Here is a 15,114-nt window from a genome sequence, read left to right as displayed (position 1 = left end):
TGTGTCTCTGTCTGCCATAAGATTTTGGGAAAAGCTGTGGAGATGAGTAGCTCTCAGCAGTTTCTCTTGCAATATCTCATCCATCTCTGTTTTAATTTAATCTTTCTTTCTCTAGGTGGATCTTCCTGCTCTTCATGTCATAATTCTTTAGAAATCCAGACTTTTCTTTTACTGCACAGACAGGAAAAAATGATGCAAATGAAATAATACTGACAATCAATGAAGTAGAAATCAATGCAAAAACCTTAAAAGGAAGAGGGAATTAACAATGGAATTCTTTAAAATTTTATTAATAACTAAATTTCAAGGAACTTTCAAATTTTCACAGTGACTATGGTGACTATTTACAAACGAACATATCCTCAGTGATCATTGCCATTATGGGATTTAGTATAGATAATGTAAACCTATCCTTAACACATGAGTGACTTGGTCATTTTCTCTGATATTGACCTAAAAATTCTTCTTGGAAACTCGCTGACAAAGACATGACATGTGATTTTCCGGAACACCCACAGACCAGCTTAATCTTTACTGTTTTATTTGTCTTTTCTTTTTCAGTGTTCAGAGTCAATCTCTAAACAGACTGATCAAAGTTCACCTTGAACTGAATATGTGGAGATAGTTCTTACCTGTTAACAAGCAAAAGCCAGCTCTAATTCTTAAATAAACCACATTTTGTGGGCATTGAGCAGGATCCCTGCTGGTCTTAGACATCTCTGAAACATTGAAGCTCCATTTGCCAACACCAAAACAAAGCGCTCATATGGCAGATGAGACATGACCTTCAGGCAGCAAAGAGATTTTTGGGCAGAGGATTGCCACATTTAAACTTTGGAATGAAATTCTTCTGTTCATTTTCCATTGTTTCTACAGGTGGAAATTTTCTGGCAAGAAGAAAAATACCTGTCCCATATCAGTGCTCACCTTTGCTGACCGAGGCAGGTAAGCAGCTCTGTGTTGTTTCTTTCTGTCCTGAACAAGTGGTGAATGTGCTGCTGCTGTCAGGGTGGAAAGGAACCACTCTCTTCCCTTCACCCCAGCTGTGCACACAGGGACCAGCAAGCTCTTCCCATCCCCCAGGTCTCCTCAGGCAAAGGTGGCAAGAATTGGGAGCATCAGCAGCACAGGTGTTTCCAGGGGGGCTCAGAGAGGAACTGAAAGTGACAGGGAATGGTCATTTGGGGGAAAAGCTGAGCTATGGACTGGCCATCTGGGTCTGGTGTTTGTTTCCCCAAGGATGGTTCTGCTGCCTTTGGTGTCCAGAGCTGGCTGTGCTGTCCTGGTACAGCTTGGAAGGGGAGGCTGCAGAGCAGGAGAGAAGGGCGGAATTCCCCCTCTGGAAAGGGCTGTTGGGCCCAGGGACCGCCTTGGGGCAGGGCCTTGAGGCAAATTAGGGCTGATGATAATGCTGGAACTTCCTTCCCAGCAAGCAAAGCTGGTTCCAAGTCTGGCCACTTGGAACTCTTTCCTGTTGCAAGCTGCAACAGTGTGAAACTGCCTTGATTTTATGGTAACTCAGGATGATGATAACTCCCAGAGCACCCAGGGGTCAGCAGCCCCTGCAGAAATGTGAGTAAGCTTAAACATTTCCTGGTTAGTTTCATTTCCTTGAATGATTGAGGTTGTCAATTCATAAGCAGCAAACCTCATGTCATCATGACATTGTTTATCAATTAAATCATTCTTCTCATGATTTCAGAGCATTCAATGATCTTTTCAGACCTCACAGGTGTTGCAGAGTCAGTGTCAACTCCACTCCATTTTCTCCCCTTCTGGTCTAACACTGATTATTGCCCTCAGTTAAACTGTGGCCGGCTGTGTCTGTTAGCCGTGTTGAACATGAAGCCTCAGGGGATGGCAAAACTCTGCCTTTGTGTGTTACTTTGTTTGTTTGTTTATTTGGTTTTTTGTTGTGTTGAGTTTTTTAGACCTATTTTCAGGTCTTTTGAAAAGTATTCAGTTTGTTTGGGAATGTGGTTTTGGTCTCTGAAGTAGGAACTGATAATTTGTTAGACAGCGAGGTCTCTTTGGGGCCCTCCTTGGATGACAGGAACATTTTGTAAAAGTTGGATGAAAAAAGACCATGACATTTGTCAGAAGAAGTTTCAGTGTTGCTGAACAAGGTGTGTAAGGTCTCAGCATGTTCTGGCTGGAATTCCTGGGTCAGATGTTCCTGTCTTGTGACATTTTCCTTTTCTAAGCCTCCAGCTGCTCATCCAGAGGGGAACAGGTTTCTACAAGTCCTGTGTCACATCTGCCTCTCCCCAAATGTCTGGATTAATATCCCAGCCTTAATAATATCCAAAACAGTCCCTGAGAGATATTTTTAAGTGACTGAGGAGCAAACCCCTCATTTCTAAGAGCAACTGACCTCTTTCCCATATCAACTCTCCAAATTAATGCTTCCAACAAAATTTCCTATGGCCTTATGGGAAAATCACCTGCAAAGCACAGACGTAGTGCATTTCCAAACCCTTAAAAACCCCTGGACAGCAGAAACAACAGAATTTAACATGACAGTTTCCAGAGTTCAGTGCCAGCTGCAGGTTGACATTCAGTGCCCTGAGCTCCCTCTGTAGTTTACAGACACGTGGGTGATGTGTTCAGTGGAACTGAGTTTGTGGCCATCTCACCTCAAGACCTTTGGCTTCTTGAATGATGTGAGACTCTCATGGTTTAACCCCAGATGGCCACTAAGTACCACACAGCAGCTCACTCACTCCCTGGCCCTTGGCACTCCCTGAGTGGGGAGGAGAATTGGAAAGAAAATTTTTGATTGAGACAAGAACAGCTTAAGAATTGAAAGAGAGTAAAAAAATATAGTAAGAAGAATTGCAATGAAAAGGAAAGAGGGGGAGAGAGAGGGAGGAATAAAACTCAAGCAATGCCCAGTCCAATTACTCACCACTCACTGACTGTTGCCCAGGCTGCCCCTGGGCAGTGATCAGCCCCCTTCCTGCCAATTCATCGGTTTATATACTGGGCAGGACATTCCATGGTCTGAAATATTCCCCTGGCCCATCCAGGTCACCTGTCCTGGCCCTGCTCCCTCCTGGTTTCTTGTGCAGCTCCACACAGGCAGAGCAAGAGACACTGAAAAGTCACTTGGGGTGAGCACAGCTGAGCAACAACTGAAACATTGGTGTGTTATCAACATTGTTCTCATCCTGAATCAAAAAAAACCCAAAAAGCCCTGGACCAGCTACAAGGAAGAAAATTAACTCTATCCCAGCCAAAACCCAACCAGAGACATCACAGTGCCCATTTGTCTCCAAGTCCCATAAATACAGCTCAGAACAACCAGCTCAGAGGAGAAAGCCTGTGCTGTGGAGATCAGAGTGGAGATGAATCCCCATTGTGGTGGTCTGTGGTGAATTGGATGAAATCCCTCCAGGAGTTCCTGTCTCTCCTTAGCAAGTGAAGAGGGAGAATTTGTGATTAAAATCCAGTGAATTAAACACTTCCCCTGTAACTGCAATTGTGCTTCCCCAGTGGCCCAATATGGCAGGTGTCTTCCCAGGACAAGAATTGATCCAGAATGTAGAATACTGATGTCTGCCTTGATCCACCACCACACCTGTTCAAACAGCATCCGATTTAGTTACATCAGACACAGCTGTGAGACCTGGAGACAGCCTTGTCTAGAAGCTGAGATGTATCCAGACAATGCAGTGCAGCATGTTGAATTCCAGCTTGGCAGTCATTAGGATGGCCCACCTTCCTCACTGGTCACTAAAGTGGGAATATTGAACACTAATACACTCATAAAGTAATGAAGATATCACACCAAAAGTGTTGCTATGGGGACTGAGATAAGGGCAGTCAGGCACATCCTGGCAATGATAAAGTGCAGAGGGAGCCAGAGCCAGAGAAGGGCAAGATCTTTAGTGCAGTGCAGCAAAGCCAACCCTGGTACAGCTCCCATAGTGATTCCAGGTTTGTGCTGAGCTGAGGCACTGTCACTCTGCAGCCTGATGGTTCTCAGGGAGCTGTAATTTCAGGATACCAAGTGCCATGGATTCCCCTTCCTCCAAATGTGGGCATGGGAGGGGGAAAGAGTTTCTTCCTCCTTTTCCCCCATCTCAGATCATGGGCAGAGAGACTTGAGCAACCCAGACCAGAGGTTTCATGTGGTGTGTTAGTTAAGGTGTCCATTAAAGTTCACAGTGGGGTCTGGGTTGAATTTTCCTCTCTTGCATCCCCTGTCACAATTTCCTGGGAGCACATTGGACTGAGAGATATTCCCAGTATCTGCAGGGGTAATTGAGATCTCTGGAAAGGCACAAGTTTTCTTGATGTCTGAACTCAACTCTTTGAGCACTTGGCATCTTCAGAAGTTGCAGCTGGTGCCAGGTGCCAGGTGAGAGAGATCAGAGGGCTTTGGGACAGGATTTCCCTTCTTTGCTCACTTCCCTTCTGTGCCTGTTCCAGGTCAGCTGCGGGATCATCCCACCCCGGGGACTGCAGGGATGGAGCAGAGGAGATGGCTCCTGTTGGCTCTGGCCCTGCTTCTGGCCATCCCTGTCTCAGGTAACGCTTCCAGGAGCTGTTCTGCTCCTTTCTGGGGGATTCCAGCCTGCAGATGATCAGAAGTGCAGGAGCTGAGGGCCATGGTCTCCTGAGCAGCCCTGATTTGAACTCCACAAGAGCCAGAGCTGCCCTGCCCCTCTGCTCTTGGGGAATCCAGCCCTTTGCAGCCGGAGTTTCTCTTCCTTGGTGGAGCCAGGGAAGCCCTAAGCCAAGGCAGCTCTGCCCTGTCCAGCCCTCCCCAGTGCCAGGAGCATTTCCCTGCCTGCGTGGGCAGTTGGCATTGGCACAGCTGCCCCGCTGCTGGTGGCACAGGGCTGCAAAGGGGCAGGGACAGCTGGGAAGCTGCATGGAATGGCTCTGGACATGCTTTTATACTTTTTATTTTTTCATTTTCCACAAAATATTTCTATTCTCTGTAACTTGTATCAATCCTTTCATCTATTACTTTGGGCTTTTCAATTTCGCCAGTTCCCATTTCGCCTCAGAGATAAGAAAATAAGGAGATAGGGAGTGAATGCTCCAAACCAGAATTAATTTCTCTTTTATGAAAACTTCAGAAAAAGTATTGTAATTTTCATCAAACCATTGATTCTGCTTTCCTGGGTTTCTTTTCAAAACTTAAAACTTTCCTGAAAGAACTCTTGGGCTTTTTTTTTCTCAGATTTTGGTGTATTTCTGTGATGATCATGGCCTAAAGGTGTATGAACAGAAGAGACAAATGTCTGAATATTTGCAACTTTCAGTTCTTCAGCACTGTTACTCCCAGTCCTCTGTCCTTCACACCAGTACATTTTCTGATTGATGTCAGCCAGATGCTCACTCAAGTTTGGTTTCCACAGAACATTTCAGAGTCACGGCTCCCCTGACTGTAGTTGGAATTGTCGGTCAGGATACAATCCTTCCTTGCACCATCTCTTCCACAAAGCCACTGGACAACCCCCAAGTGCACTGGATAAAAATCACAGATGGGCACACAGAGGACATCTACACATACGGGCATTTTGGGGGTGAACCAATGCAGAAATACCGTGGGAGAACATCAGTGCCAGGAGATGGATTTGCCACTGGGAACGTGTCCCTGACATTAAAGAATGTCCAACCAGCAGATGAAGGAAGATACATTTGCAGCGTGGAATCCAGTGTCTGGTTCGCTGAAAATGACACCAAGCTCAGCGTTGCAGGTTGGATACTTTCTGGGCTGGGTGAGGAAGGGGGAAAGTTCTTACAGAGGGAAAAGAGCTCTCCGAATGGTCACTGTCCCCCAGCTGATGCCGCCTCATATGACCCAACACATCACCTCCCCACTCCCAGCAGACCGTGGGCCACATGGCAGCTGCCTTTTGATCCCTGTCACACTTCATTTGTAAATCACTGAGAGGTCTGTAAAGAGCCAAGAAAATTCAACCCATGTGCCACCACCCAGGAGGGAACCCAGGAATTGCTAATCTTACCAGCCCCAGGAAGGTCATGGCAGCCCTCACAGTTTTAGGCAAGGAAGGAACCCTAAACCTGAATGTTCCAGGAGACACAGAGCCTGGACTGCACTGGGTTCAAAGGCAGTTGCACTGTCTGGTGGCAAACCAATCCTACATTTTAGCTCTTTTTCAGCCAAAGGAGATTTGGGACTTATGGCAGGTGGAGTGTGGGAGTGTGACAGATAGACCATTGGAAAGGTTGTGTGAAGGACTGACAGAAACTGGCAGAAAACTCTGGGTTAAGCAAGAGCTGTGAATCCAAGGAAGAGCTGCTTTCATGCCAACTTCTCCCACTAACAAACTCTCTTGCCTTTAAGGTACTGGGGAAGTGTTCATTGACGTTCTGGGCTACCAGGAGAAAGGGCTCGAGCTTGGCTGCAGATCACAGGGATGGTTCCCCAAACCTACTGTCCAGTGGGTTACTGAGGATGGACAGGGGCTTTCAGCAGACACTGAAATACACCAGGACAGCAGGAATCTCTTCAGTGTATGGAGTCGAGTCACAGTTACAGGAGAGCAAGTGGGAAAAGTCACCTGTCAGACCCTGAACCCCCTGCTGCAGGTGGAGAAGAAAACTACTTTGAGTCTCTCAGGTGAGTCCCATCATCCTGAGAAGTCTTTGCTGGAGGGTCATGGTCTCAGGAGCCCTGTGAGGCCATGGCAGCCCTTGTAGTTTTAGGCACAGAAAGAGCTCTAAACCTGAATGTCCCAGGAGACCCAGAGCCTGGACTGCACTAGGTTCGAAGGCAGTTGCACTGTGTGGTGAAATGGAGCAGGCAGGAACAGCTTGGTTAAGCTGCAAAAGAGCCTGGGGGGAGTTCCTGTGCCAAGAGATGCTCTGGATGCTCCATGCCCAGCCTGAGCCCTGTTCTGACCCGTGTGGGGCTGGCGAGCTGCAATAATCCCTGCTGGGGAGGTGTGAGCCCACCTGAGAGACACCTGAGTGTGCAGCATCCCTGGCTATGGGACTGATGGGAATGGGGGCCCTACCTATTGGGATTTCTCTGCTGGGCTAAGGAGATGTTTCAGGCTGCCAGTTCCCCCCAGCTGGACAGTGGGCACCATTTGTGTGCAGGTATTGATAATGTCAAGTGGAGCTGGTCAGCCTGGATTCACTGATCAAAAACAGCACAGAATGCCAGAATTATGGAATCATAGAATGATTTGGGTTTGATGCGGCCTTAAAGATCGCCTCATTCCAAGCATCCCTGCATGGACACAGATGCCACTCACTAGACCACATTTTTCAAAGTCCTGTCCAACATGGCCTTGAAAACTTCCGGGCTTCTACAGATTCATGCTAAAAGAGGAATATAAACCACACACCTTCTCCCTGCCTGCTATGAAATAGTGGGGAGCTAAGAGGCAAATTGTCGTGTTTTAAGAGCTAGGTGTCTTCCAAGGAAGACAGGAACCTTCCTGGAATGGAAGAGATGACCCCTCTCCCTCCAACTTATTACAGCTTTGAAATTACGGGGTTTTGGGCAAATATATGTGAAAATGAATAACAGTTCTTTACTAGAATCTATCTATCTATCTATCTATCTATTTATATAGAGAAAAACAAACAATAACAACAGAAACAACAACAACAAAAAAAACCAAAACAGAAAACCCAATAACAGCCTTTTTCCTACCAATCAAGCGCTTTTCCTTTTTGGCGTAGTTATGACCACACCAGCAAGGAGGCACTGTTGGCCCATATTGAGGCAGAGGGGGTGCAGTGACACCCCCATGGATGCAGGGGGCACTCCAATGCAAGCCCTGAGCCTCCCCAGGGGTTAATGGTGGCCCTGGGAAGAGAGAGAAGGTGGAGCGTAAAGGGGGTTGCTGGGTTTCCCTGTGTCCTCACGTGTCCAGTGAAATATCCTGGTGATGGCAGCTCTGGTGAGGTTCCAGTCCATCAGCAGCGGGGAAGGTGCTCTCTCTCTCTCTCTCTCTTTCAGGAGAGAGAAGGTGTGGGTCTCCCCTGGCGAGAGTGGGTGCTGCAGAGAAAGTCCCAGTCACCAGACAATTCACTGTAAGCAGCGGCCTTACCAATAGGCAGTCAGGAGAAACTTCACAGCAGCGCCAAACCCCTCTGGCAGCAGAAGTGGAGCACCAAAAACCACCACCTTCTCCCCTCCAAGCTGGGCCAAGACTGACCCACCCCTAGCTAAGAAACTGCTGAAACCACACCACTTTCCCCTTCCCCCGTGGAACCATTTCAATGGAATTCCAAGACGCCCAGATATCTTTTATCTCTTAAATACTATCCATTCACCATCTCCTGTGGAACAAATGGGAAGAAAATTCCCTAAGAAAAAGCATAACCCACAACATTATCCACCACAAATTTATTTCCCATACCAGCGTTACATCAAACTTAGACTTTTAAACTGTATACACATACATGCATTACCCTAATTCTATACATATGTACATCTAGATCTAGATACAGGTACAGTATGACAGACAGTTCACCCCAAAATAAGGTCCCCTTGAGGGTTACATCTTGTCTCTCCATCCTTCTGCATCACCCACCATGTGCAACCTGGCCCCTGAGTAAAGACAACCCCATGGATGAGTTTGTCTTTGCTTGAGGCAGAATTAATCCAAACAGTCTTTCCTAACATACTTCTCATATGCCCCACCAGAACTTTGTCTGTTGTACGCAGGGATTCAGATTGGGCAGGGCCTGCTCGGTTAGTGGAACCTCTGGTGTTAACCACCTATGTAGCTTTTGCTAAATGAAGATCCCACTGCTTGAATGTCCCACCACCCATTGCCTTCAATGTTGTAAGAGTCCATTGCACAACTCAGCTTTCCCAGCTGCTGGTGCATGGTAAGGGATGTGGTACACCCACTCAATGCCATGTTCCCTGGCCAAGGTGTTTATGAGGCTGTTCTTAAAATGAGTCCCATTGTCCGACTCAATTCTCTCATGCCTCCAAAGGATCTGCTTTTCAAGGCCCAGGATGGTGTTCCGGGCAGTAACGTGAGGCACAGGGTCGGTCTCCAGCCATCCAGTGGTGGCTTCTACCATTGTGAGCACATAGCGCTTGCCTTGGCGGGTTTGAGGCAGTGTGATGTAATCAACCTGCCAGGCCTCCCCATACTTGTATTTGGACCATCGCCCACCGTACCACAGAGGCTTCACCCGCTTGGCCTGCTTGATCGCAGCGCATGTCTCACAGTCATGGATCACCTGGGAGATACTGTCCATGGTCAGATCCACCCCTTGGTCTCGTGCCCACTTATAGGTGGCATCTCTGCCCTGATGGCCTGAGGCATCATGGGCCCATCAAGCCAGAAATAACTCTCCCTTGTGTTTCCAATCCAAATCCATCTGTGACACCTCTATTTTTGCAACCTGTTCCACCTGTTCATTGTTGCGGTGCTCCTCATTAGCCCAACTCTTGGGTACATGGGCATACACATGATTGACTTTCACAGGAAGCTCCTCTACCTGAGTGGCAATGTCTTGCCATGCTTCAGTAGCTCAGACTGGTCTTCCTCTATGCTGCCATCTGGCCTTTTTTACACCTTTCCAGCCACCCCCACACAGCATTGGCTACCATCCATGAATCAGTGTAAAGGCAGAGATTTGGCCACTTCTCTCTTTCAGCAATGTCCCAGCCAGCTGGATTGCTTTGAGTTCAGCAAGTTGGCTCGATTCACCTTCTCCTTCAGTAGCTTCTGCAACTTCTTGTGTGGGGCTCCATATGGCTGCTTTCCACTTTCGGTTCATCCCTACGATGTGACAGGAACTATCAATGAAAAGAGTGTAGCATGTTTCGTCTTGTGGCAGTTGGTTGTATGGTGGAGCTTCCTCATCAAGAGTCACCTGTTCCTACTCCTCTTCATCCATCAGACCAAAATTTTCACCTTCAGGCCAATTGGTAATTATTTCCAAGATGCCAGGGCAATTCAAGTTTCCAATAAAGGTGCGCTGTGTGATGAGGGCGATCCATTTCCTCCATGTGGTGTCAGTGGTGTGGTGGGTAGACGGAACTTTTCCTTTGAACATCCACCCCAGCACCAGTAGTCAGGGTGCCAGGAAAAGTTTTGCCTCTGTGCCAATCACCTCTGAGGCAGCTTGAACTCCTTCATAGGCTGACAGGATTTCCTTCTCTGTTGAGGTGCAGTTGGCTTCTGACCCACTGTAGTTTCATCTTCAGAATCCCAGTGGTCAGCCTTGAATCTCACCAACCTATGTGGGTTTGTTGAGACGGACACAACAGAACACATTTGTTGTAATCCAAAGTCGTAAAAGTTTTTATTTTCTCTACTGCTATTCTTATACCTCTTCACAATTGCAGTGGCTTATTGAGTTTGGCTGCTGAGCAAACAATGACCATTCAAGCATTAAAACAATCAGCTATACAAGCAAAGGTATAGTTGCTACATAGTATCTGCCAAGTTCTTCCTTGTACACTCTTAATGTCCCAAAACAAGAACATCCTCTCCTTGTGTCCAGAACATCTTCTCTCATTGATTATCTTCTTGCCTTTCTCTGTGGGTTTCACTGAAGCTGCAGAATTTCACTGTAAAATTCTCATGGGTAAATTCTGACCAATTTCAGGTCAGGCTCTGTGAGGCCCCCAAACCAGCTGTCAGCCTTATCAGGTCCCCCCTTTTTTTTGTATTACAAAGGCAGTGTTTATTGACTTTTGCAGGGCCCTTTGCAAAAAAGACAATAAACATGGCACAATGAGCAGGATGCAAAAAAAATCCAATAGGATCAGGCATCCAATTTTAAGTAGATTTTTGATCCATCCTGCAATTTGCCAATTGCCAAACAAACTAGTAAGCCAATCAGATTCTGATTCTTCACGCAATTTGACACACTTGTTTGTAATTCTTTAATGTGGGCATGAATAGATTTTGAATGATCAGACAAATTTGTACAACACATTCCATCGAAATCCTCACATCCATGTCCATGTGCTAGTAACAAAAAATCAATGGCAGCTCTATTTTGCAGTGTAGCATGCCTTACTGAACCAACATCTGTTAATAATCCAGCTAAAGCAAGTGAAGTGGCGTTAGTCTGCCAAGCTAACCAACATCCTAACTTGTTTAACAGTCCCAATGCTTTAGCAGATGCTATTTGTGGAGAAAGGAAGGAAACAGCCCATCGAGTACCTGATGGCCAAAATTTGGTGTTGTCATCACAATCAGGGGCAAACGCATGGGTGCTGCATTTTCCCCTCCGTGGTTTATGCTGTAAAATCATAGCTATGTGTTAGGTGCTAACAGTGAGAGTCGTCCTAAGCTGCAAGGACCTCCCTTGATGTGTGATGGAATTGCAGCCCATGCTCAGTCTCCACAAATAAAAAACACCCCTGGTAGCAAAGCCAGAGGAACAATAGTAGAGTGTGAAATATGTGGTGAACTGGAATTGCACCAGGCACTTTCATTTGCAAATATGGGTTGGTTAGGAGAAACATCCCATACTTTGGACTGATTGGATCCAGAGTAATTAAACTTAACACAAAGGTCCATTTTCACAGATCCTAAAAGCTCTATTTCCTGCAGCTCAAGAGTTGCAGGGGGAAGGTATGAAACCCATTGATCTCAAGCATCAGCGTGATTGCATTATTTAAAAGTTTGCTAACTGTCTTAGGCTTTGGCCAGTCATCTATCGGCAAGCCAACAAGGCAGGTAGGAAAAGGATTGTCAGGAGTAGCAGTGGCTAAGCACAGAGTATCTTGCCCTGTCACATTGGCCAGGGTAACTCACATGTTGGTTCTCAGCTGACTGACAGGCCAAGCAGAAACAGCAGGCAGTAAGCTCAGCAAAACTGACAAGGACCATATTGGCACCTGCATTTTTCTGTTATTTGTTGCCATTTGCACTCCAGTACATCCCAATGCAAGCCAATACCCTTGATCACAGGCATATACAGTGCAATAGAGTCCTCCTTGGTCACCGGTGCTCAATGCTTTCTCTGGTCAGAGGTAGCTCGAACTGCGCTGCCAAGGTCACCAGCCTGTGTTGCTGTTATCCTCAGGATCTGGCTGAACAGGCGGTGGGATGTTCTGCTGCAAATCAGGATGCACACACCTTGCTGGCACCCACCGTGGTCCAGTATCTGTGGAAACACAAGCGTATCCACGCCCCCAAGTGACAAGGTCCCAGGGACCTTCCCACTGGCTGGTAAGCAAATTCCTTACCCATACTTTAGCTCGAGGCAAATGTGTTTCACTGGTGGACTGCAAGGAATAAAAATGATTTAAAATTGAGGGATTGTTTGAATGAGCCAATATGGTCAAGTGATTTATGGTATATACAGCTTTCAAAAGTATGGACTTTTGTTCTCCCTTTTTGTTTTAAGTGTGTGATGAGCATGTTCAACAACAGCCTGACCAGTGGGAGAATGAGGAACACCAAATTTGTGAGAGGTACCCCACAGACATAAAAATTTCCTAACTTTCTGAGAGGCATAGGCTGGCCCACTGTCAGTTTTCACACAGGCAGGTGTGCCTAAAGCAGCGAAGGCTTGCTGCCAGTGCAAAATGACATCATTTTCTCCATGGGCCTTTTCTCCAGCATGAGCAGAAGCCCATGTAACAGAGGAAAAGGTGTCAATGGATACATGAACATATTTAAAACGACCAAATTCTGAAATGTGTGTAACATCAGTCTGCCAAAGCTGTAGGGCCAAAAGACCACGGGGATTTATTCCTAAGGGTAAAGGTCCATTAAAGTTATGACAATCTGGGGAAGCACTAACAACAGCACGAGCTTCTGTAGGTGGCAGCGAAAACTGTTTACACAATGTGCGTGCATTTTGATGAAAAAAGGTATGAGATGTTTTAGCCTGGGCTAGTTTATCTGGCTGAGGAACTGCCCAAACAGGATTAGCTAATGCATCAGCACAGGCATTACCTTCTGCAAGAAATCCTGGTAGGTTTGTATGGCTTCTAATATGCAAAACATAAAAAGGATAAATGCGTTGCAAAACAGCTGTCCATAAAGCCTGTAGCAAAAGAAACAAATCATCATTATTCACTTCTTTTTAAAGGGAAAGATCTACTCATTGTACCACATCTGCAACATAAGCTGAATCAACAATTAGGTTAAAAGGTTCATTAAAATGGTGAAAGGCCATAGTAACTGCTTTTAATTCGACCAATTGTGCGGATCCAGTACCCTGACCTTGCAAAGTCTGCCATCCATCCTCATTTCTCCAGGTAACAATTGCTGTTCCTGATTTTCCTGACCCATCTGTAAATACTGTAGGCCCATTTACAGGAGTACAACTTAATTTAGGTTTTGCTAATAATGGGATGGTATTCAGTGATTGTAGCAATTTATGACTGGGAAAATGGTAATCAATTTGTCCTGTGTAAGCTCTGCAGTGTGCTCTGCAGTGCAGAACTATTGGCCAAGGACCATTCAAAATAATCTTGCTGAATAGGAATAGTAAATTTAGCAGGATTTTGGGCAGCAATTTGCAGGCATCAGTGTCGACAATAATTAACCGAGCAATCAATTCAAAAATTGTAGTGACAGTTTTTTTAGGTTTGTGAGGTAAAAACATCCATTCTAAAATATGCAATGGGTCAAGGGACCAATGATCAGACCATTGTGCAATAATACCTATTGGATGAAATTCTGGAATTACAACAAAAACAACGATATCAATGTCAGGGTCCACACGGTACACATGGTGATTGGAAATAGTTTGTTGTACTTTATCTAAGGCCTGTTGAGCTTCAGGGGTAATCTGTCTTGGTGAGTTTAAATCTGAATCTCCTGCTAATATATGAAACAAAGGAGAAAGTTGTGCAGGGGTGAGTCCTAAATAGGGACACAGCCAATTAATGGTTCCTAACAATTTCTGTGCATCATTTAGGGTGTGCACTGTAGTGTCAAATTGAACAGATTGAGGGCATATGGTATGTTCAAATATTTTTAATCCCAAATATTTCCAGGGTCCTTCTGTTTGGATTTTTTCAGGTGCAATCTGTAATCAATATTTGTGAAGAGCCTTTAAAATCTCTGGCTGTATGTTTTGCAAATCCTGTTTGCAAGGAGATGCTATCAGTATGTCATCCATATAGTGATAGCAATAACTGTTAGGGAATTGTTCTCTGATAGGCAATAGAGCTCGGGCCACATACATTTGACAAATAGTTGGACTGGTTTTCATACCTTGTTGTAAAACTTTCCATTGATATCATTTTACAGGTGCATCTTTGTTAACAGCTGGTACTGAAAATGCAAATTTTGGTCTATCATCAGGATGTAAGGGAATTGTAAAGAAGTAGTCTTTCAAATCAACAACTAAAATGTCCCATGTTGCAGGAATCATAGTAGGAGATGGCATGCCTGGTTGCAATGCACCCATACCTTCCATGACTGCATTAATGCATCTCAGATCATGCACCAATCTCCATTTGCCTGATTTCTTTTGAATCACAAATACAGGAGTATTCCAAGGGCTGACAGACGGCTCTATGTGCCCTTGCAATAACTGCTCATCAACTAAATTGTCCAGGGCTGCAAGTTTCTGTTGTGTTAAAGGCCACTGTGCTTGCCACACTGGTCGGTCAGTTAACCATCGTAGGAGTGTTACTGGGTGGCAACCGCCCTGCTGCACAATGACCCCTATTAAAAATTTGTGCCAATTGTAACTCCCCAGGTGGCCAAAACGTCACATCCCCATAAATTTAGAGGTGCAGCAGTCACATATGGGTGAGCTGTAGCAACCTGGTTGTCTGGATTTTTTATGAGCACAAAATGCATACTTAAATAACTTTGTGTCATTCCCCCAAGACCTGCAATTGAACTTCCCACTGCAGTGACAGGCCATGAGTTTGGCCAGTCGTGATGTGAAATCACCGTGACATCTGCTCCCGTATCAATCAACCCTTTGATCTTAACAGTCTGTGGCTGTGCTCCCTTCAGTGTTAGTTCACAAATCAGTTGCGGTCTCTCCTTGGAGAATTGTTGAGTCCAAAAAACCTGAGGCATGCCAGTAGAACCGAAGCCTTAGTCTCCTCTCTCTTTAAATGGGATGGGAACAAAATATTTGAAAGGTACAAACTGAGCAATACGAGTATGAGCAGGTATGACTGCAGGAGGAATGGGTGTAGAAACCATTGCACATATTTGT

General features: G+C 45.7%; 1 protein-coding gene across 6 annotated transcripts in view; it reads left to right on the top strand.

Moving 5' to 3' along the window:
* The first annotated feature begins 587 nt into the window (after positions 1-587).
* The window catches only part of LOC121660798 (butyrophilin subfamily 3 member A1-like), a 45,820-nt gene continuing 31,293 nt past the window's right edge, over positions 588-15,114 (top strand). For 3 of the 6 annotated variants that reach the window (XM_042020305.1, XM_042020304.1, XM_042020303.1), the window contains exons 1-4: positions 589-945; positions 4,435-4,533; positions 5,373-5,714; positions 6,326-6,601. In XM_042020305.1, the coding sequence (XP_041876239.1) occupies positions 774-945; positions 4,435-4,533; positions 5,373-5,714; positions 6,326-6,601 (889 nt within the window). In that variant the 5' untranslated portion in view covers positions 589-773. Of the gene's footprint in view, positions 946-4,434; positions 4,534-5,372; positions 5,715-6,325; positions 6,602-11,948; positions 12,150-15,114 lie in introns of those variants that run through there. The other 3 variants (XM_042020302.1, XM_042020301.1, XM_042020306.1) reach the window with 3 other exon arrangements.

This window comes from Corvus kubaryi, unplaced genomic scaffold (assembly GCF_017639235.1).
Source record: "Corvus kubaryi isolate FWS band 111438036 unplaced genomic scaffold, C.kubaryi_AGA036_p1.0 36940, whole genome shotgun sequence".
Classification (NCBI taxonomy): Eukaryota; Metazoa; Chordata; class Aves; order Passeriformes; family Corvidae; genus Corvus; species Corvus kubaryi.
Note: the sequence above shows the minus strand (reverse complement) of the source record. Positions and strands in the feature narration are given on the sequence as shown.